This window comes from Opisthocomus hoazin, chromosome Z (assembly GCF_030867145.1).
Source record: "Opisthocomus hoazin isolate bOpiHoa1 chromosome Z, bOpiHoa1.hap1, whole genome shotgun sequence".
In the NCBI taxonomy this organism is placed as follows: Eukaryota; Metazoa; Chordata; class Aves; order Opisthocomiformes; family Opisthocomidae; genus Opisthocomus; species Opisthocomus hoazin.
In genome coordinates, this window is record NC_134454.1 from 32,999,896 (window position 1) to 33,024,422 (window position 24,527).

A 24,527-nucleotide genomic window follows, 5' to 3' on the forward strand; every position below is an offset into this window, starting at 1 on the left:
TGCTCAAAACTTAACTGGACAAAGTCCTGAGCAACCTGCTCTAAGTAACCCTACTTTGAGCAGAGGGGATGGACTAGATCTCCAGAGCTCCCTTCCAGCCTCAGCTATTCTGCAAGCCCAAGATTCATGCCTAATTCTTTGTGGGGAGGACTTCACTGCAGCTCCCTGCCAGCAGCACGTACGTCTGCTGTTGGATGGACAAGGCAGCAAGAAGGTCCTGTGCTACAGGGATGCTCACGGTGAGGTGTCTGGCACTGTTTGCAGCAGCAGTGATGATTACCTATCTTTCACTGAAGCATGCAATTCTCAGTTTTACTAAGAGGATCCCTAAAGCAGCATGGATCCTCTCTGGTAGGGAGTAGAAATTCCTTTGTCACACAAATTTTTCTTAGACTGGTGTCTTCTGATTCATTGCCTGTAGACTTGTGGACATCTACAGAGTACTTCTAAGGGACACAAAATAACTAGGTAAAGTGAGCCTGTCACAAAAAGCCTTCAGCAGACCATCCATGAAAAAAATTTAAAGATCTATCAATTGGGCAGACAGAGGGGAAAAAGAGCGGCTGTGATTTAGTCAATCATCTGACCCAAATCACGTGATCAGTGACACACCTTTTTTCCCCCAAAAAACAATAGGTTTCAGCTAAGTATAGAGAAAAGTCTGGAAACCTGAAACATTGCTAAGGAGATGGGTAGCAAGGACTGCCTTTCACCGAAATACTACAGCAGGACTCTCGAAACAACTATTTATCTCTGGATAAATGCTAAGTGAAGGCTGCTTACCTTTTTTTTCTTATTCTTTTGCCATCTTGGAGGGAATCAGTTCCCAGCAAGTGTCAGCTGTGTTGGAATTACGTCATCTGCACACTGTGGTACATGGAGACAACACATTCACCAACCAGGAGTGTGTCCTCTGATTTTCATCCATTGCTAACAGCAGGGAGGAGGTGGACCTTTTCCTTTGCTAAGGTGAAAGACATTAATCCATCAATTGCAGTCTTGCAATGGGAGCAAACGGCTGTAAGGGATGCAGCAGACATCAGAAGTGCCTGCAGTGCAAACCAGGTGATGGCACACAGCAGGAAAGTTCTAGTGTGGAGTGATGAAATGGCAGAGCTTCACTCCCTTCAGACACCTTGCCACCTCCAGCAGCCCAAAAATGAGAGGGAAAAATGTGTCCAGAATATTTATGATCACATCATCAACTTCCTGGTGAGTGAGAAGCTCAAAACAATTCACAGCCAAGAGGAGGGAGAAAAACAACAATGTGATGCTGGGAGTAATAAATTGACTAAATCCACAATGGTTTTTAAGAGGGGAAAGCTACATGGGTTTGGAGGTGGAGGAAAGTAGCTAGGAAAAATGGCCTTCTTCAGTCTGTAAGATACTTTCCTTTAGGATGTGATCTATGTTTAGACTTAAAGCAACCGCAGGAAATACCACTCCTGCAAAACATCTACCACCACGGTGCTGGCCATCTGAAGGGCGATTTCCCCTGGGAGGGCTGTAGCACTTTTACTTTGAACAGCTCTGTGGGCACATGGCCTCTGGGCATAGCTCTGCTTAGCTGAGGCTACTACGGCGAGACTCTGAAAACCAGCCTTGTGGCAGACCCCACGCTCCAGCGCAGTATTTCCTGCTTTACAGACTTGGCTTTATTACTTTATATGTCAATAGGAATAGGTCCACTGTTCAATACAGCAACAGGCTGCCTGTGGCAGAAATGCACCAGCTTCTCTGTTAATCACAGAACAGAGGGCCGGAAATGCCAGATTTCACTTCTGGTGCTCATTTCAGCTGTGTCTCTAAGTGAAATGAAACAATCTCTTTAGCCATCACCTGCTGCATACAAAAGCAATCTGTTTGACAGGCAAAGCATGAAAATACCACACAGTTGTATTCCAGCTGCACAAAGACTGTCTTTATGAAAGTGCCACTGGATGTCAAACACGACTGTTTGCTCCTAGCAGAGTTAGCATATTGCTGATGCACTATGGTGAGATCATTGTTTGTGTCCATCTGCACACAGACAAGACTCACTTTATATTTAATGCAGTCATCATTGACCACGTGCTGCACAACTCTGCTTAACTGTCATCACAATTGCAGGAGGGTGCCTGAAACACACCAACATTTTAAGTGTGTGCTGTTCTAGTAACCAAGAGGAAGAGGGCTCCTGGTCCATACGAGCAGGGGTGGACAGGTTGTACTCACAGGACAGCACTGCTTCTAACATCTCCCCTCTCCCTTCTCCCTCCCTGATACACTGTCTGCTTTAGAAAAGTGGACTCGCCAGGTCCCACAGCATCAGCAGGGACCCTTCCCGGATGGGAAATCCTCTGGCAGCAATTTCAAGACTAAACTTTGTTATCTCAAAGACCACAGCTGAAGACACTCCCGAACTCGGAGAAGGTCCAGATCTGTCTGCTCCAGCTGTCACTCCCTCCCTCCTCAGACAAAGGTCCAACAATGACAAGCCATCCTTATGCTACAAGCCACCGGCGGGAGCATGCATTTGACTGAATGCTCCAAGACATAGGGAGCCCAAATGAGAAGGCCTCCAGGTGGTCTGTAACCAGGAGACAACAGCTGCAAGCTCTCATGTCTTGTACTCAGCTGCAGAGTGGCCAGCAACTGCTGCTGGTGTGCCTTCCTCCTCGACCAGCCACATGACACAACCCTAAAACTGAGCTTGCTGAAAGTCCCATACAGTTCAGACACAGGCTTATTCTAGAGAGCCTTGAGGAACACCTCAGAGGTCTCAGCCTCTTTCTAAGCCAGAGCCCTTAAAAACATTTCTAATGTTTCACCTTGGTGTTACTCTTCCTTATTACCCAACATGTTGCAAAAGTGCCCAAATTTGCCCATACTCCTTCACTCTAGAGCATTAGTCACAAATTTAACACTGCGTTCACTAGTTCTCTCCCTCTTTCTGCTCTTTCTCCTTCCTGTATGTTTCTGTCCTAGGGGAAATCTTTTATAAAGACTTCCAGGGACAAAACAGTTGTTCCAAGAGGGAAGAGAAGCCAGTGAAACTGAACAGAAAGCACGCAAATGACAAGAGTGCATGCCTTGCCCTGCTCAGATTTTGAGGGGCTGCCAGATAAGGAAGCAGAGTCAGAATTCTCCCTTAGAGGGGAGTGACTGAGATGACCCAAAAGGCTAGACGAATAAAATATTGTTCCAGTTTATAAGTAAAGAGTCCAGCAAAAAAGCCTCCAACGTTTTTTTGAGCCTCCCTCTTGCTTACTGAGAGCTGAAATGAAACTGGATACTAGTCCAAATTGCTCATGACTTATTTAACTTGGAGCTGCTGAATTTTTGTATTAGAAAAACATTATTTTACCTGTCTGGTCCTACAGAAAGGAACAGACTTGTCAAATTCAAGGCTTCTTGCAGGGTTTTATTTTGGTATTAGTACACATATAATTATATATAAAAGTTCATACATAAACGCGTATGCACATGCAAGGTTTTATGTATAATTTTATGTATGTGCAAATAGAAGAATAATTATATATACCAACAGAATCCCTCAAAGGCTTCATAGTTTCTCCATATTTTCTCATTTCCACGGGATTATGGGGTCACTTTTGAACATGTTACTGCACTTTACCCATGTATTGTACGAGCCTTCTGTTGTCTCAGCACCTCTCCCAGTATTTTGGTATCTGAGAAAGGAAGGAGCCACTGCCACGAAAAAGAAATTACTGTTGAATATGTAAAAAATACACTCCTCCAGGCAACATGCAAGCCTTAAAATAGGAAAAGCCACTCACTATACAATAAGGACGAGAGGGAAGACTAGCAGAGCTTTAGATTCACTTGAGCTCACTGCAGCCCTGTGAGCAGATCCAAGTTTAACACAGGCCCAGAGGATGCACAGCCCAAGTCAAGAACAATAACTCTCTTCATGTCAATGCCCAGTGAAGAGATTTCTTTTGACGGCTCCTGTTTGATGTTCCCAGTGAGCTTACTGGCTTCCTACACAGGCACACGAGCCTGACCTCTCCCATTCACCCACCAGTTGGCTGCACACAAAATGGCCACAAATTCGAGCTGGCACATGGGTTTGGCTAAGGCCCTTCTTTCCCGTCAGCGACAGGGAAGAAGAGCTGGGGGGATGTGTGGAGGGATGAGGCAGAAACAAGCAGCAATCCACAAACTATACCTCAAAGCAAAGCAGCAACACTACTCCTCAATTTCAGCGTGTATTGTGGCAAAGATACTCATCTCTAAAACCTGAACCTAGGCTGACTAGTTGCAATAGGTAGGGAACTATCTGTTCAGTTGTGAAGTTCTTGTACACTGAAGTTATCACAAACACCTAAGGATAACTCAAAATCAGATTCAGGCACACATGAATTAATTGCAGCAAAATATAAAATCCAAAACAGACGGTCCAGGTGTCAAAAAAAACTCAGAAGAAAGGTGCATCCAGCTATTTCTGTGAAGATTAACTAGAAATCAAATCTATCAAAACTGCCATAAATACTTCAAGCTGTGATGTTACAGCATCATTGAACAACGGGCAAAAATCCCCTGCATTCCAAACACATTGTATTAAAAATTTATTTTTAAATAAAAGAAAAAACAAGACAATGATTTTAAATAAACATGGTATATTCTACACATCTATAGATCAACACAACTTTACATTAGCCATTTTTAACTTTCAGAAGTTCTGTTGCAGCATCTTCTACAACATTTGACAGTGTTGGTTCCCACTTCATAATCAAACACCCAAATAAAACTATTTGCTTAAGTGAAGCTTTATTTTTCATGACCAAAGATGGCTCTACTAATACAAAAGCACCTGTTAAACAATTATCCCCACTTATTTTTTTTAAAACAAAGTCTGTTCAGCCTTTTTTTTGGTTCTGTTCCATTGCCTGCATAGAAATCAGCACAAAGCTAAGTTGCAAGCTAAGCTTCACTTTAGCAGTGTAATGAATGGCATCAAACTTCATGACACAAATGAAGATACAAACATTGTCAGTAAAATTCAGCTATGTAGAAAACAGTATTAAAACCAGAATGTTTTTGTGGGTCACAACTAGACTAGTTTTCGGTGTGTGCAGCTTTCCTCAGAAGTGCTTCTTCCTGATTCACATGAAAAGAATGAAGCATGCATCAAAAGCCTTTGTTCTTACATAAATGCCCATTAAAAGAGTTCCATGGTATCATGAGGCAAAAGAGATATTAAGGTGGATGAAGCATTTTGGCCCAGAGTATGTTTTATGACACATATATACACATTACACTTGTGTAGCATATGACAGGTAAGGGACTGGCTCAGTAAGGTAAAAATGTCCATGTTTATAAATACATGTCATTATTGCTAACATGCTACACATTATCATCCAACTTTTAAAGCTGCTTTGTTGGCATTAGCCTTGTAATTCGCAGCTCACATTCATGGGGACAATATGCTATTCGGTATGAAAAGAAGTAAAGCAGCATAAATAGAGTGATGAAAACAAAAGGCTTATGCAGCATCCCTCTCAAGCTTTGCTGTGTTTTTTAATTAAAAAGCGTTCAAAGAAAACAAGTCCAGTTCACCACAAATTAGAAAGTCTTACCACAAGGTTGGAAACCAAGCTACAGGGAGCAGAAAGGGGGAAAAACACGGCATGCATTATAATCTAGTCCTTTTAGTCACACCATTGGAATACAAGAGTCCAATTTAAAGGCTAGACTAACAGTAGAAGGCAAAAAGCCAAGAGTAGACTTAATTTGATATTTAAATTAAGATTACAGTTTTAATCAGTAACAGCAAACTCACCCGGTCCTTTAATATATTCACAATATCTACTGCAATTGAATACTTAATTATGACTAGTATAGGTTTGTTTATTCACTTTAAAAAGATATTAAATACCTGCATCATGAAATTACATTCTTAAGACATTGTGTAAGAAAATAGCTCATGTGTGAAATGTTTCTGAAATGTATTTCTGCTCCCTTCTACCCCTACTACGTCCCCCAGACACACGCACCCCCCCACCCCCATCAAAGCATTCACTCACAGGGAAAAACAAACACCCCTTAAAAAAGGATGGAAATATTGAAGGCGACCAGCTTGGCTAGTTACAGCACAGTGCTTAACAAGGTTCAAGACAGAACCAGATCAGAGTTGGCCAAAAGATGCCCATAACACATGCCAGACCAGCAATTCCTCCCAACTCATTCTATCAAACTCAGTCCACTTTTGGTTCATTGCAACGACTAAAATATTTCATATTTACATATAAATACAAGACTCCATCCTTACTTTAGTTTGTTTTTGCAAAGCATTTTTACTTTTCCATTTGTTTTGTTCTGCAGCAACTACAAGAGGTAGGCATAAAGCATTTAAGAGCTTCTTTCCCGAGATCCTGTTACTAGCTCAATTTAGCAGGATAAAACAGAGATCAGCTGTACCTCTGATTTTACTAGGTACAGCCTTGCACAATCCAGCTGGAAAACAACTATGTCAACCCTGGACTGCCTGGGCTAGCACACCATGGAGTAAGAAGCTGTTCAATATCCAGGAGGATACTTATTTTTTTTAAATAGTTTACTGCAGAGCATTCCTATAGAAAGTAGATGTCAGGACTAATTCTCTCCGTTTCTATTTATACACAGGAGCAAGGTATCATTTGGCCAAGACTACAGATGTATTTTCACAGATGCAAGTGCCATGCAAAAATAAATTAAAGAACAGATACCAAAACATACAAGTAGTAAAACTACTGAAGGTAGATTTTCTTAGAAGTATTTATATAAACAATTTATAATACTTTTCTTTCCCCCCCTTCTCTTTTTGACATTCACGGTAACAAAGCTGTGGCTATACATCAAGAATTTCTTCTGCAGTGCCTCCACAACGTAATCTGTAGCGTCCTGTCCTCCAGCTAATAGTGGGGTCCCACAAAGCAGATAGGAAAATATAAATCGTCATTGATTCTCTGATGAACCAAGCGACTGCATAATCAAGTTTTGAAAAACACAGAGCACCACCCTAGGAATATAAAAAACAAGTATTTAAACACACTTAATTATTTAAAAGAAATTTTCAAGTAATTTAAAACATTTGTGTTCAATAAATCTATTCTCCAGCTTATGCTGTTGATAAGTAAATCTGTATAATATTTTTTCTACATACCAAGAACATTTTCCTGTCCAAGATATAATTACCCATACTAAACACAAGAAGCTTGGCAGAATGACCCAGAAGGTTTGAAGAGAGACTTGCATGCAGAGTAAAAGGCAAGGAAAAGTGTGACAATTTCAGTTTTTTCTTTTGAAGCTTTGTAAAACTTGGTTCAAGCAGACACTGGGTTTTTGCCACAGACCCTAGAACAACAGCGTGTAGACAGAACACTCCTGCACATTCCTAGAGGAGTGAAAGTCACATAAATAAGCCTTTGGCCTATTGCACTGGAAAAGGGGGACTAAGAAAACAGCTTATAGCCTCTCTATGTTTTCTGCTCCTTTGAGAACTTCCAGCTACTTGCACAGCTGAAAATAGAAGAGCCTTCAGAAGAGGAAGAGCAGGCACAAAGCTCCTTTACACACTGCACATGGTGAGCAGAGTAATCATAAAAGTGACTGTTAAACTGACCTTCTCAAGTCCTACAGAATCAACACAAGGCCTAACTTTTTTTATTTCCAGCATTTTAAGACTGCCAAAAGACTATTTTGCAGTATGAGAACTATCTGATAATTTTGAATACACAAGTAATTACAGGTCAGATTTGGATGGAATATGGTCACAGCAGAAAGCAGTCTAAATACTTCCTACAGCATTAGAAGAACAAACGCTGTTCTGATTTGTGACGTCTTCCTATATTAGAAGTTTTCTGACACCTGACTTCTAGTGATGGGAAGATTTTACTTTAGATGTAGGCTAGTCCATTATTACCAAAATAGAGTGAAAAATGTACTTAAGAGTACATACACACCTCAATAAATACAAGACAAAGTGACACCTAAGATAAAAGAAAACCAAAATCTCACAAAGCTGCTGTTCTTGTACTGTTAAAACAAAGCTTAAAATTTCTGGATATGCCTAGGCAGAACAGACTGGAAACATGAAGATTGAGGGGACAGATACACAAACTTCCAGAGCCTAAGCAGAGGCAGGTGGATACAGAAAACAAAATTACAACCAAGCACACTTAATCCTTTTTGTGCCACTACAACTGAAGCTGGAAGACTGAGAAGTAACAGCATTTGACCTGTTATTTCTTTGAGGTCAAGAGAATTATTTTGTTGTTATAATTAGGCTTAGCTTTTTGATGAAGTAGATGGCACTATTAATTTTAATAAGCTCCAGAGAAAATGAAGCTACGTACCTGAACACCTTTTAGTTGAATGTAGTCAAATATAAACCACGCCAAACAGTGACACATGAAAAATACCATTATATCCCATCTAAACACGTAATGAGCTGCCCATCCAATAACTAGACTGGCAACAAAGCACTCTGAGATGGGCTCACAAATTATTGTGGCAGGCAGCATATTAATTCGCAGTTTGGCCCACCTAGAAAAGACAAACAAATCAGTTCTGACTATGCATTATTCCTTATGTCCGCTTTCCTCACCTCACCAAATGATGAACCACCATGGTCTTTTCTGACAATGTTAATCTCATTCAATTTACACCTCCAAATGAAAGACTCCAAAAATTCTCCCTTTCAAAGATCCTGCACACAGCATTTAAAAGGTACTATGGAGGGGTTTTTTAGGGGTTTTTTTTTGTGTGGTTTTTTTTGTTTTGTTTTGTTTTTTGTGTTTGTTTTTTTTTAACACTTATATCAGCCATACTTGTGTGGAAAGCCAGTGCCTCTCTCCCAACACTAACAAGTAGTGTGCATCAAGCTGTGCACTAGAACTTCAGCATTCTGGACATCAGATCAAATTAGCTTGGAAAATGTATTCCCTGTCATTATCAGGTTATCCACATCAGAAGGAGGTGACACAGGTGGGCAGGAGACGAAAGAAAGATTAAAATTTTACCTGATCATTCTGGACTGAAACTGAGAAATAGAATATGAACCAGAATTTTGCATTGCAACTTGTGTGGCCATCGCAAATTTCCAGCCCCTGAAAGATTAATTTACTATTATAAAAAAACATGCAAATAAGAGATGCAAAAAACAATTAGAACAAACACCCAAGAATTTTATTAAACTTGATAAGTTTCTTTAGCATATGTGCCATATTATTACAATAGGTATAGACAAAAAAATTCAGTGTATTTTATCAAGTCTCTTCATTGGAAAAGAGCAAATATCACTTGATTAATACTTAAACCACGTTCTCAGAAAGTTTTTTTCTAAAGGAATTAACAATGATATGGCTTAATTATTTCTAAAAGATTATATTGATAGGACAAAGCACATGTCATAAGCATGTTTGCTGCATACACGTGAAGCTGACCTGAACACCTATACCTACAGTATGTACTATGGGCTTAAAAAAAAAGATTTAAACTGCACTTAAAACAATAAGCATACTTCAGTCATCTTACCGGTCAGCGATAGCTTTGGCCATAAAGTAATCTTCAGCAATGTACTGTGCAAAAGCTATCAGGCCTCCAGCTTGGTCCAAGACATCCTTCCTCATCAAGCATGACATTCCTGTTACACACTTAAAGCCGGTTAAGTTGGCTGAAATATATGACCTTGGATGTGAAGTTCCAAAATAAACCTGCCAAAACAAGGTAAGACTTTCAAAACTCTGTATGTGTGTGTGTGAATACTACTCACTGACAATTTTTTCTCCAAAAATGTTTGGAGGTAAAAGAAGTGCCAGATGTTGCCCATCATGACAGTATATTTGGAAAGATCTTTACCACCAATCTAAGAAATCTAGTCTACCACCAAATCTGAGAAATCTAATAGTGATATTGGCTGTGTTTTTACAAATCTATAAGCAGGTTTAAAATCCACATACGAAACTACCATATTTAATTTGGTATTTAATTTCTAACTTACTGAGGTTTTTCTCAGGCAATACATTTATTAAAAATCTACTAAGTAACTTACTAATCACTAGGATTAATACATTATTTGGTGATAGTTGACAGACATGCTGTCTCCTTGCTCTTGTAAATACTAACTGCATTACTGCATACATGTTCTTAGAAACTCACTATATGGTTCTACAGAAGCAGGGGAATTTTATTTACTTAATGTACTTGCAAACAGAAATAGCAAAGAAAAAACTCAGATTGTGAGCAAATCTTTCTGCAAGATTTAACAACTTAAAACTAGGAATGTCTTATAAAGAGACAGTGGGAATGAGTGTAGCTCTTCTCACTACCATTTTTCATACAGATGGCCTTCACATTGGTCTTACTAATACAGTAACTCATTCAAGTAAAGGCATGCTTATCTTGCAGTATACTGGATCTGGAATCAAAAAGCTCTTCCAGGAATGTAGAAGCAAGAGTTGTAATTCTTGCTACTTTAGCATGTAGCAGTACCAAGAGCTTTGTGCTACAGCTCCTTGCTCTTCTCTCGTAAGAGGAAATTCAGACTTTGTGAGACACACGCGAAAAAAAAAAAAAAAAAAAAAATCACACAAGCTGCCCTCTCTCCATGCAATGAAGGAGCACTGAATTTCATTGCACTTCCACCTCTCACATTTCTGCCCTTGACACACATTAGTTAGCCTTGGGGCTAAAATGCCTTATACATGCCAGCTTAGAATAAAAGATAGTTGATTAAATTACATGCCTTGAGACACAAGGGACAAACAAGAAAGCTCAACCTCTTCATTCTACAAAAGACAACTTACTGAGAAAGAAGAGAGGGGAGAATAGGACAGAATGAGTGATATGAAGATGGTGGATAGGAATCAACTGTTCACTTTCTCTTCCAAAACAAGTATTAGGAGACAAAATAGCACTATAGAAGAACAAAGGCCAGAGTGAACAAGGTGGTGGTTCCTGTAACAGATAGTAGATCTACGGAACTTCCTGGTAAAGACAGTTACAGATGTTCAAAACCTAAGGGGACTCAAAGAAAGAATGGAAAAGTTCATGTAAGAAATCTGTTCTTACTAAAATGCTAACATATTCAGGATTAGTAAATATGCAAGTCTACTTCCTGCTCAGGAAGCCTCTCAGCTGAAAATTGCAGAAAGTAGTCAAGACACTATTACAGGATATAAGCCTTGCTTGTGTTCTACTCTCCTCAAAGGCTCTTCTTATAACCCCTGCTGGAAATAAGATACTGTGTGAGCTGGACTTTGCTCTAACTTGTCATGGCCATTTCTGTGTTCCTTTTCAGACATCAAAATAGAATTAATGGCCCTTTCTGAATAAGCACTAGAAAGAGTTTTTAGTTTTTAATAAATCTTTAAATAAAATTTATCATTTTCATCCTGTAATCTTTATTGTTTGTATTGTAAACTTAAATACTGAATCAATGTTCAGAGCACCACAGTAGAATTTTGTAGCATTTGAAAGTTATCCCAGGTAGTTCTGAGTGTGACTGCAGCTGAAAATAAACATTTCTTCACTCAAAAGGTGTAAGAGGCACTATACAACTTTCAGTCAGCAAGGCCTTGGGAGAAAAAAAAAAACAAAACCCAAACACACACCAAAGAAAACACCCCAGAAAATACCGCAACATTGCACTCACCTGTTCAAGGGTAGCAGCAAAACCCTGTCTGTCTGCAACATAGGGAAGCCCATGGACCAAGCCTACTTTTTCAGTCATTTGATTCGCCATATCTGTCAGTGTGTCTGGCGTTACTAAGTGACAGACGAAACAAAGACAGTTCATTGAGCAATTCTGTCATTAGCAGACTACTGTATGGCGACACTACTTATCATTCTATTACCAGTATCAAGAACGCATATACTCTGATGTGCATTATTTTGGAGGGACAAAGTTTCACAAAAATAATAATAGTGATTAACATCATTGTTATGATCAACAACAAATACAATGGAAACAGTTAGAACAGTATTTTCTTAAATGGGACTAGGATTTCCACCTTAGAGATTAAACATTTTTATATCATGCAAATATTGCTTCCAGATTTTTAACTTTCATTTCTACTTGTATTCTCAGACAAAATAATCTCCAACAACTGTTCACCTACAGGGAATAAGAGCAATGTAACAGTCAGCACATCAGAATACAAACCTACCTCTGATTCCACTGTCACAAATCCATATGAGGTCATATTTGGCAACTTCATAGCCAGGCATTAAGTTGTTAATCTTGGGGTTGATGCCAACCTTCTTGCCACCTAAAAAATACAAACATCATACAAAAGAAATATATGGGGCATTTTTAGAACTCAGATTCAAGATCCAAAATATTTAGATACACTTACTAAAGAACAGTAAAAGTTTGCCCATCAATTTTTAAAGTACACTTCTACGAAAAGGATTTAAATGTTACATATTCCTTCACTTCTATATTTTAGATTTACTACAATGATGCAGTGAATTAAAATGCAAAAAAAATATCAAATGTTTTCTTAAAATGGCAGAGTAACAAAGTTAATGTAATTAAAAGGGCAGCAGAACTACAAATTTCAGTACTATGTTGTCAGGTAAATATTCTCTTCCTCTTATTTCTTAACACTGCTGATTGTGACCATTATACTCTACAGTAATTTTAGCAGAAAAATGAAAAGGGAGCAAAATAAAGTAAGACGCACTCTTGCATGTCCAACTGACAGACACAGAATGATCATAGAATGCTCTTGGTTGGAAGGGACCTTTAGAGGCCATCCAGCCCAACCCCCCTGCAGTGGACAGGGACAACTTCAACTAGACCAGGTTGGTCAGAGCTCCATCCAATCTGACACTGAATGTTTCCAGGTATGGGGCATCGACCACCTCTCTGGGCAACCTCTTCCAGTGTTTCACCACCCTCACTGTAAAGATTTTCTTCCTTATATTCAGTCTAAATCTACCCTCCCTCAGTTTAAAACCATTTCCCCTTGTCCTGTCGCAACAGCCCCTGCTAAAACAATTGTCCTTGTCTTTCTCTTAAGGTCCCCTTCAGGTACTAGTAGGCCACAGTAAGGTCTACCCACAGCCTTCTCTTCTCCAGGCTGAACAGTCCCAACTCTCTCAGCCTTCACTCATAGCAGAGGTGCTCCAGCCCTTGGATCATTGCTGTGGCCTCCTCTGGATCTGCTCCAACAAGTCCAGATCTGCCCTGTGCTGAGGGCTCCAGAGCTGGACACATTACTCCAGGTGGGGTCTCTCCAGAGAGGCAGAATCACCTCCCTCTCCCTGCTGGCCACAGTGCTTGGGATGCAGCCCAGGATGTGGTTGGCCTTCTGGGCTGTGAGCGCACATTGGTGTGTCATGCTGAGCTTCTGGTCAACCAGCACTCCCAGGTCCTTCTCAGCAGGGCTACTCTCAGTCCCCTCATCCCCCAGCCTGTATTGATAGTGGGGGCTGCCCCAATCCAGGTGCACAACCTTGCACTTGGCCTTGTTAAACCTCACCAGACTCGCACAGGCCCGCTTCTCCAGCCTGTCCAGGTCCCTCTGAATGGCATCCTGTCCTTCTGGTGTATCAATTGCACCCACTCAGCTTGATGTGATCCACAAACTTGCTGAGGGTGCACTTGATCCTGCTATGTCATTGATGAAAATATTAAACAGCACTGGTCCCAGTACAGCCTCCTGAGGGACACCACTTGTCACCAATCTCCATTTGGACACCGAGCCATTGACTACTACCCTCTGGATGTGACCATTCAACCAATTCCTTACCCAATGAACAAATCCAAAATCAAATTCCTATCTCCCCAATTTAGAGAGAAGGATGTTGTGCGGAACCATGTTGAAGGCTTTACAGAAGTCCACATCACATCTGTTGCTTTTCCCTTGACTAGTTTGTTTCATGTTAGAGAAAAAACAATTACATTCTACTATCTAGTTCTTGTATCCCTTCCCTCCTCTAATTCAAATGTAAATTGAAGGAAGAGCCCTACAGCCTAAACTGATGAAAAAGCACTGCTGCAGGACCTCAAGCTCAAATACAAATGCAGCTTCATGTCACTTCCTGCACATGTAGTTCAGTGCAAAGACTGGACTTTATCTGCTGTTTCAGATTTAGAAGGAAAAAGTTGCAGGGGTTGCATAAATCATTCTTCCTGGAGTTTTTTTGGACTTATGTCACAGATTGTGACTACAAACTTACTTCTTTACCCCAACCTGTTAATTAAGCCATAGAACCAAAGTGGCTGAACAAGATAACTACAATTTTAGAATACTGTATACGTAGCTGGATGACCTAAAAACATTTTAGAAGAGTCTCACCTTTGAGTTACACTGCTTACCTATGAACAGTCTAGCATCAACATTGGGGTATTTGCCAAGGAGCTTTTTGCACACGTCAATAGCTGGATCACCATGATCTTGTACACAGAGTAGTACTTCATACTAGTAAAAACAAAAACATATACACACACTTAACATCAGTATGGTCTAGGGAATAAAGTTTAATGGTGTACCAAACTGAAATAAAGAGCATTGTTATAGCATTAAAAATAAAAACAAAGAAGTTGTTTTACAGCTGAAGACGACTTTTTTCTAATGCACAATCAAGTACTTGTGAAAGAAGAACCAAGCCTGTATTCCAATAAACTTCTGCACTGAGGAACATTAATTTTTTTGTTATCGGAAGGGTTTCTATTAGGCATGAAGCAAGACATCCTGGCATACAAGGTAAAATTTTTATTTCCACTTCCATTTGTGTTCACATATGAATCTTAAATCCAAACTTATATTCAATAAAATTACAGCACACAAAATATCAAAGGAATGATGTCATGATACACTCAACTGCATACTTATGAACTACAACTTTTCCTTTACTTTGTAGACACATATGCAGAATAGAGTTGGAAGACAACCCATAGAGACCAGTAGACATACACTTCCTTGTATAATGAAGCCAAGCTCAGGAACACATACGCATATGTAATGTATCTGTATTTTCCTCCTTAATAGAATAACAGTTAAAAAAATCAACAAGACATAAGAGAAAACTGTGGCTATTTCAGCAGTCAAGGTACATGCTTGTTACATGAGGTACAGACAGTAGGTGAGGAAATAGCATTAAGAATCACCCAACATTTTGAGACAGCTTTGCAAGCCTCAATGGAGGTTTTTCTGTTTCCACATTAACAGCAAATTCCTTGAATGCTCCTTACTTGCCATAATCTTCCACTCTCCCCATTCAAATTACTGAACTATTACAACAATGTATTAGAGCTGAAACCCAAAGAATAGAATTCAGAAAATGCAAATTTGACTAAGATACCTAGAAGCCATTTTTACAGTCCAAGATTTAAAAATTCATTCTCATTAAAAATAATTTTCTTGCACCACATTTGATATAGCAGTTGTAAATAAGAGTCCCTACTAGTGATCAAAACAGTTCTTCTTCTCCCTTATACTATTATGTCACCTCAATGAGCTTCATTTTCAGTAAACTACTATAGCAAAAATTAATCTGAACTTCAAAAGCTGCCTGTGGGCTCAGTGATGAGAGTCTCTGATATTCTTGTTCAGTAAGAAGTATTTCATACAAAAGAAGACGTGAAGTTAAATAAATACATTCTTTCAATAAAGAAATGGTATTGCTAAATATAAAAAACCAACCACTAAGTGCGCTCAGAATATTGTAGAAACTTAAAATCCTCAACCACTAAGCGGGAGTTGGTAGTACTTGGTCTAGCAGTACAAGCTATTAGACAAACACATCTCTACTTCTCGAATGCAAACTCAAAGCCGATTTGCCTAAAGAGCAAGCAGTATTTGATTCCTATCATTTTATCGGCATGGAAAATGGTATTTAAAGGCTAAAAGATCTGTCTCATTAAGGAGACAGATCCTTCCACCACAACAGAACAATCCTGACAGCATGAACACCATAGAAATTACCAGCTGAAGAAATCAGTTCTTCACTGTTCAGCCAATAAATGTGTAAAAACAACTATTTTTGCTAGTAATTAAATAACTAATCTTCAATCCACAGTAGCAATGATACTTCTATATCCATATTCTCCACGAAATTCAACCAGAAATAAAAAACTTTGACACTCCATTATTTGAAGACAGGAAATTTCACAGTAAATGGCCTTTGTATGCAGTAACAAAGCAAAGGACTACAAAATGCATGACTAAAGCAGAAGAAATACAAAGATGCCTATCTACATAGGAAAAAGATGGTCAAAGAAAGCATACCCCCGCTCATGAGCAAGACCGACGAACTGGCAACAGCAGATGAGGAGAAAGCTGAGGTACTCAACAACTTTTTTGCCTCAGTCTTCACTGGCAACCTCTCTCCTCGCCCCTCCCGAGTCGATGAATGGCATGAAGGAGACCAGGAAGGTAAATTCCCTCCAGCTCTAAGTGAAGACCAGGTTCGGGACCTCCTGCAGAACCTAAATGTACAGAAGTCCATGGGACCTGATGAGATGCATCCCAGAGTCCTGAGGGAACTGGCTGACGTAGTTGCCAAGTCGCTCTCCATGATATTTGAAAAGTCATGGCAGTCAGGAGAAGTTCCCAGTGACTGGAAAAAGGGAAACGTTGTGCCCCTTTTCAAAAAGGGTAGAAAGGAAGACCCTGGGAACTACCGACCTGTCAGCCTCACCTCTGTGCCTGGGAAGATCATGGAACAGATCCTCCTAGAAGATATGCTAAGGCACATGGAGGCCAGGGAGGTGATTCGAGGCAGCCAGCATGGCTTCACCAAGGGCAAGTCCTGCCTCACCAACCTAGTGGCTTTCTATGATGGTGTAACAACAAGGGTGGACAAGGGAAAACCCATGGATGCCATCTACCTGGATTTTTGTAAAGCCTTTGACACAGTCCCCCACAACATCCTTCTCTCTAAATTGGAGAGCCATGGATTTGATGGGTGGGCCGTTCGGTGGATAAGGAATTGGTTGGATGGTCGCAGCCAAAGGGTAGTGGTCAATGGCTCAATGTCCAGATGGAGACCAGTGACGAGTGGAGTCCCTCAGGGGTCCATACTGGGACCGGTGCTGTTCAATATATTTATCAATGACATGGACAGCGACATCAAGTGTACCCTCAGCAAGTTTGCAGGTGACACCAAGCTGAGTGGTATGGTCGAGACACCAGAGGGACGGGATGCCATCCAGAGGGACCTGGACAAGCTGGAGAGGGGGGCCTGTGTGAACCTCATGAGGTTCAACAAGGCCAAGTGCAAGGTCCTACACCTGGGTCGGGGTAATCCCCGCTATCAATACAGGCTGGGGATGAAAGGATCGAGAGCAGCCCTGCTGAGAGGGACTTGGGGGTACTGATAGACGAAAGGCTGGACATGAGCCGGCAATGTGTGCTGGCAGCCCAGAGGGCCAACCGTGTCCTGGGCTGCATCAAGAGAAGCATGGCCAGCAGGTCGAGAGAGGTGATTCTGCCCCTCTACTCTGCTCTGGTGAGACCTCACCTGGAGTACTGTGTTCAGCTCTGGAGCCCTCAGCACAAGAAGGACATGGAACTGTTGGAGCGGGTCCAAAGCAGGGCTATAAAAATGATGCGAGGGCTGGAGCACCTCTCCTATGAGGACAGGCTGAGAGAGTTGGGCTTGTTCAGCCTGGAGAAGAGAAGGCTGCGGGGAGACCTGGTTGCAGCCTTTCAGTACTTAAAGGGAGCCTTTAGGAAAGATGGGGACAATCTTTTTAGTAGAGACAGCAGTGACAGGACGAGGGGTAATGGTTTTAAACTAAAACAGGGTAGGTTTAGGCTGGATATAAGGAAGAAATTCTTTACAATGAGGGTTGTGAAACACTGGAACGGGTTGCCCAGAGAGGCAGTGGAGGCCCCATCCCTGGAAACATTCAAGACCAGGTTGGACAGGGCTCTGAGCAACCTGATCTAGTTAGTGGTGTCCCTGCTCGCTGCGGGGGGGTTGGACTAGATGACCTCTAGGGGTCCCTTCCAACCCAAAACTTTCTATGATTCTATGATTCTACATAAACATTACAATCAAGTTCATTTGGACACAATATGAATAGAAAGATTTCTGCCAAAGTTACAATATGCACTGTAGGTAAGGTTGTTAACTGATAAAAATACATTTAAGTCCTGCTGTTTAGAAGCTGCATGATGACTTCCATGCAAGACAAGATTATTTCACATATGGGGTATCACAGAAGAGTATTAGAAAATCGGTACCACTGCAGGCTGAACTCAGCTTCACTGGAACAAGTTTAAGATTATTCTTTTCTAATAATTTTTTTTCCCTAGACAGCTGAACTTTGAATGCCAGGCAATACTGTTGTGGTCAAAAATGTCAATCTCTCGAATTATTTTTGTAGTTACTATACAAAAGTGTTTTCAAACAGTTTTGAGATCTTGCTTGTATTGTGTAACCTGTGTCCCAGTAAAATGAAGCATTCGTACCTCCATTTTAACTCTCCTTAGGAAAAATATGATGTCATTTATTATCTGAAATTCAGATTTGTGTGGAGTGGCAATCTTTTAAGACTGCCAATCATATGTATAAGTTATCAAAAGTACGGGTCAAGACTATCTCATAAAGTAAGATCCAGCATAACTCTTTTTCTAAATTCTCAAACCAATTGTATTTGTAGTTAAACGTTTCAGCTGCACAATGTTTTGATGCTCGTTGTAGTCATAAAATAGCTTAAGATGCTATTGTAGTTTCTTTGCACTGTTTGCCATATTGGCATACACAGCATGCCTCTAGCATGCTTCAAACTTATCTTGGCCACACTTATTGCACTTTTGTTGAGTTGAAAGGATTCAAACATCCACGCCTGAAGCGTTTCAAAAGGCCCCAAGCTTCACTGCAGAAAAACTATCCAACTTCTAACAAGTTTCAGATTGTGAGTGGTTTTTTTGGTTTGTTTTACCCTGCCTACTTAGGAGTAAGTTTAAAGCTCTCGGTCAGAATACACAAAGGAAACTCGCTGTACAGCTTACACATACCTTTGACCTTCTACAACTGAAGCTTCAGTGTCAGAAGCAGTTTCGAAAAAAATTAAGAAAATAGTTTTTTATTAAAAGTTACAACTTTTAGAATTCATGAGGTATGCAGTAGAAAATGTAGTCCTTTTTCCATCCACAGAAGAATTCACGAAGTAATGAACAATGCAGTAAACATTTGCAGATTTCTCTTAAGTTATAAGCTCCTTAGAGCAAGGACAGCATCTGACACAGTTATCACTTATACTACTTATCACTTATCTCAAAGTCAACCAGTGCTCAAGAGCAAATGTAAGCTTTTATTAACTATTTTTTTCCCCAACACCAATAGGTGATTTGGGCTTGGAGACTATCCTACCGACCAACAACTGGTGAAGTACACCACCTTAACTCTTCATTAGGTGAGCCATCAGTAAGAACCACCAGAAAGTTTCAGGCTATCAGTTAAGAGAATCTTTTAGATTCTCTTTTATTCCCTTTTAGAGAATCTGTTACATGGAAGTAGTTAACTGGGGAAGGTGTCTGGCCTTTGAAATGATCTTTTAAAGACTGAAAGGTTTCATACTGCTATAAACACCACAATATTGGAATAATGATTAAACAAGTCTTAGCGAAGTGTAGAGAATGTTTCATCCCTAGGCCTTGGTCAAAGTAGTGAGTTTTGTTTGCAACAAGTAAAATGTGTAATTATGCACTTCCTGTGGAAGGAAGAACAATAATCAAGACATAATCAGGTTGTGTAGTTCTAGCCCAAGCTACCAATATGACTTTTGGAGGCGTGGGAGAAAAAAAAAAGACATTAAATAGTATACGTACTTTTGGATAATCCAGTTCAAAGAAGGTTTCCAAGTTGTTGATCAGGTTAGGATCCACACCTTTTAGCGGCTTTAGAAGTGAAACACCAGGAAGCTTGCTATATGGCTGTTTATCTGTAGCTTTCTTATTGAGGTGAAGGCGTCTGTAAGGAGAAATAACATATGCCACCGCATAAGACAAATAGGCTAAAGAACTCCATTCAGAATAAAGCCAGAACTAAGCTTGGAAGTTAAAATTGCTGCAAAAAAGTTAGTTTTGATTGTGGAGACAACAACTATTTTTATATCTGACAGCTGACGTGTTAGAGAGAATGCCTAAAAAAACCTTAGCATTGTATGTAGGTTAAATTCAACCTTACTCAACTTATTAGACATTTCAGATTAATGCATTTTGCACTACACATTTTGAACAACAGGAGTATCACTTTTTTCAGACTACACAGAAGACAAGATTTTTCTGCCTTCCTCCATAGCATTAAAACTCATAGTATTATAACAGGATAATCAGAAAAAACAACTTAATGTAAACAAGGCAAAAAAGGAGAAGTCAGGTGCTTTTGCCTGCATTAAGTTATGCCAAACTTATAGTAAAATGCAAGCACAGGGGAAACAGTTGATCCTACTGATCAGTTTGCTAACAAACACCTGTAAGAAAAGGATAAGGATGAATCAACTGTAGTATAAGAATCCTAGAAACCGGACATCAGGCTTTGTCAGAAGCAGAAACATAACAAGAACACGGTTCCCAACAATCACTAGTATTTCAGCAATGACTACACAAAGTAAATCAAGGATGATGTCAACTCACTACCATGAACGTTTAATCCTATACGCCTGGTGTGAACAAATGCAAAATTAAATTCTGAAAGCTTGATGGGCCAGCATATAATCAAATCTGTATCAATATATATATAATTTAAAATAACTGGAGAAAAGTAATTTGGTGAAACTTAGCATTTGCAGATTAGTGTACATACTGCATACTGTGGTTCTCCAACACACATAGCAGTCAGATTGAAAGAATATTTTATTGCAGCATGTACCTAATGGTATCAATTCTTAACTTAAAAAAAAAACTTTCACACTTTAAAATTCACAGGATGCTGCCTCAAAAAAAAACTCCAAAAATGGGAATACAGTTGCTTCATGGAGTGCTTCGTCCTGGTTAAATAGAAAAAAAAAAGTCCCTGGAAGTATGCTCCTGAAGAATGTGTCTGACCAAGTGAAATCACTGAACTATGAAGAAGCTCCATTAAGCAGAGATTCCAGTAGTTCTCCAGAATTTTTTTTCCTGAAATGGAAGTGACATCCTTATATGTGTTACCTCACGCATCCCCACCCCCCCAGAATGCTCATTTCAGGCAGGTTTGCAGCTGGACACCAAGGGCATAATGCTGTTGCAGAGGATAAACTATGGGCTTGCTAAAAAGACATAAGGACAAAGTAGATGGTGTCCTTGTACTGTTATTGAGTCCCAGCCTGGACACTGCAGAGGTAAACTGAAATAGTCTTGCTGAGCAACTAACAGCCAGGGGACAGTCAGAGCAAAGTAAGAAAAGCATGCATAGAAAAATATCCTCACCAGTTTTCACAAACGTAACAGCAAACAAGGGCTTGAGTGCCAATAAGCAGGGAGAGTCTCAAGAATGCAGCTTTGACCAGGAGGTACAAAAGGCAGATAATGCAAGGGAAAAACAAAAGCACTCCATTTAAAACAGACCATAGTAATGCACATAGCTTTGTACAGAGCCAAAAACCTTGATGAAGAGGAAAGACAAGGAAGTGGCAGAGAAAATGGAAAAAGGTAAGGAGGGAAAGGATGAAGACAGACTTGAGGCAGGACTGTGGTAAAGAAGCAGCACCAAGCGATAAAACTGCAGAATCTTGCAAAGCATTGTATTACAAACCATGCCGGGACATAGGATTACGCAGGTGATTGAATTGTAAGATAGGGAAACCTTGGAAAACATGCAAAAGAGGCACACAGCGTTTTCAGGATCTATTCAGCTATGAAACACCATACACTGAGACTTTTGACGGAATACGGTTCAGTATGGTAAACCTGCCTCTAACATGCTATCTCAAAAATAAGACTTCAGTTCATGTTCTATTCATAACGCTGCACAAAAGTGGCAGCCTGACATCCTGAAAGCACTGTGGTATTTTGATACTAAGGTAAAGCAATTTCCACACCAGTAATTGCAATGCTCTGCTAGACTCTATGGAGCAAGAGGCAAATTAACAGTAAACCAGATCATTTTACACTGAGGAAGGCTGTTTGTGAAGTGGTATATTCTGAAGAAGAATTTAAAAGTCACAAGTGAAAACCTACCACCAACAGAGAAACAGACCAACCATCATAAAAAACAAGTTACAATATTCAATTAAGGCTAGCATTTAACATGAAAGTAAAAATAACAGACTAAATTTAAACAATGCTAACACTGTTCATGCAGGTATTTTCTAAATTAAGTTGTGTGTTACAGAATATGCACCAAAGTCTCCAAAGCAGAGGTAAAATGGATGAAGCAGTAAGCTGGTGTTTCTGAGTACAAGCCTGTGCTTATGCTAGTTCAGTTCTCTCTAAAAGGTGCTGCGATCACAGTGGTCTTCATTACCATGCAGTGTGTATGACACATACAGTTCAAAACTACAAAGGAAAGCAATCCTTTCACAAAGTTTCTATCATGTATAGAACATTATATACATAATCTTGCATTACAACTAGCCAAAGCAGTCAAAAACACTAACTATACAGATGTACTTGCTTAATGCATTTTTTTCTACCTCTGCCTAATGCATTAAGCAGCAGAAAAACACTACACCAAGGAATGTATAACAACTTTGAGCTATCAAACAGATGCTGCCAGAGTACTATTTAAAGGCACTTTCAGATTCTGTGCGTGAAAGACCACTAGCCAGGTTATCTATAAGCACTTTTGCAAACTACATATATTAAATGGATCAGCCTGCAATCCCTAGGCAGTAAAACTGTGAAATTCTGTCTAACCAGCCCAGTGCCACTGTACGTAGGTGGGGAAAGAAAAAAGCAGCAGGACGCATAATGGTGTCAGGAGTCATAGTTCAACTATCCTGCATCACGTAAGAGGCATCTGCAAAATATTCTCAAACTTATTTCCTTAACATGATAATATTTAACCCCCAGAAGCAACTGTAATCTAGATATCTTCTTTCAGCAGAAGAAAAAAAAGGATTTCCAAAGACAAAATCCAAGCTACTGAGTTATCACTGCCCGGTATACTGCATGACGAATTCTTGCTAACCTGTATCAAATGTAGCAACAAAACTTTTGTTCTTTAAAGGCTAAGACTATACTTCCTCCCTCCCTCCATGGGGGCACTCTATCTTTCCTCCTTTCCCCTCTTTTTTTAAGATGTGCTGTGCTTCTCAGTTGTGGTGACACTTGTCTGATCCCACAGTGACCTAGCTGAAATACTTAAACCACCACATAAATATTACCCCATTTGTAATGTTCACATTTTGTTAGTTTAACTCAGCAAGTACACAGTTTGATAGGATGTGGCAAGATGATCAGGCAGCTTCGCTAGCAAAGATCCCCCAGTGCTCCTTCTCTGTGCTGCCATCAACACCAGCCAAACAAGACACCATGCTATTTCTCATGCCCATACAATCCTGTTTCAACTCACTCACTTGACAGAAAATTAAATCTGTGTTTTATCCTTCCACATCAGGTTGTCTTCTGCCAAATTAGAGTTAGGGCACCTTAAGGAAGGCTGCAAGAAGCTGCAGAGTGTGTTCAAGAAGGTGGCTGAGAATACGCTGCCAAGATCACAGCAGAAGAGGAGGAATAGGGTGCCCTTCCTCCTCAGGCTTCAGTGGGCTTCCAGAAGAGCTGAGCTGCCCATGGATGAGCAGCATAAGTCCACTTATCAGAGTCAGAGGAGCACCAGTGTCAGCACAAAGGAAGCATCAGGGGCCCAGCACCCTCCTCCAGAAACATACACTCAGATTAGGGCCAGTCCCCTGAAAACTATTCCACAACCAACTCTGCACCACAGTTTTCCTTTACAGCATTCACTCCCTGACAGCTTGCTCCTGCCCACATTTGCCCACCAGAAACAGCTAGCCAGAATTAATTACTAGTAGAAAACTCTGCTAGCATTCACAAGTGACTCTTGAAGTAATACTTAAGGCATGCCACCCTTCTAGCTCTCTTGGCTGAAAGGAAGACTTTGCCCCATAGAAATGTGCCGGTGCCAGTTCAGGACACCTTTGCTTGGCTGCTGGCTGGGGTCAACCCATCCCACCAGCCAACCGAACTGTTCTCAGGTGGGCTTTCTGCCCCATCCTCCACTCTTGCACTTGCACACATCTGATTCCACAGCCACACACACACACGGCAAGTCAATCCACGCAGCCACTGACTCAGATCCAACAACAGGGAGGAGCAGAACTGCACGGCTGGGGACAAATGCAAAGGACATAAGAGGAAACCCTAGTATGGCAGCAGTTGTAATTAAAAACAATTAACATGTCACTTGGCCTTGAGAAAATGCTCAGAGGTAGAGGGAAGAAGACAAGTCTGAAAGAAGGAAACGGTGGATAAGATTCAGGTGCCCACTTTGTAGTACAGACTTCTTGTGGCTGTCTGCCAGCAGAGAAACAGTCATAGGTTTGTGCCTGCCTGCAAAAAAACTGAAAACAAAAATGCAATCCTACTGTTTGCATACTAGAACTTTACACTGAAAAGCATGCTGCAACTGGTTAGTGC

General features: G+C 40.4%; 1 protein-coding gene across 1 annotated transcript in view; it reads right to left on the bottom strand.

Annotated features, from left to right (window-relative positions):
* Nucleotides 1-6,005: 6,005 nt before the first annotated feature.
* Nucleotides 6,006-24,527, bottom strand: part of UGCG (UDP-glucose ceramide glucosyltransferase) — a 33,576-nt gene continuing 15,054 nt past the window's right edge. The window contains exons 2-9 of the mRNA XM_075411445.1: nucleotides 19,776-19,917; nucleotides 14,312-14,414; nucleotides 12,153-12,254; nucleotides 11,639-11,751; nucleotides 9,520-9,698; nucleotides 9,006-9,092; nucleotides 8,340-8,529; nucleotides 6,006-7,003 (exon numbers count right to left, since the gene is read on the bottom strand). Coding sequence (XP_075267560.1) covers nucleotides 6,833-7,003; nucleotides 8,340-8,529; nucleotides 9,006-9,092; nucleotides 9,520-9,698; nucleotides 11,639-11,751; nucleotides 12,153-12,254; nucleotides 14,312-14,414; nucleotides 19,776-19,917 — 1,087 coding nt within the window. The 3' untranslated portion in view covers nucleotides 6,006-6,832. The remainder of the gene's footprint in view (nucleotides 7,004-8,339; nucleotides 8,530-9,005; nucleotides 9,093-9,519; nucleotides 9,699-11,638; nucleotides 11,752-12,152; nucleotides 12,255-14,311; nucleotides 14,415-19,775; nucleotides 19,918-24,527) is intronic.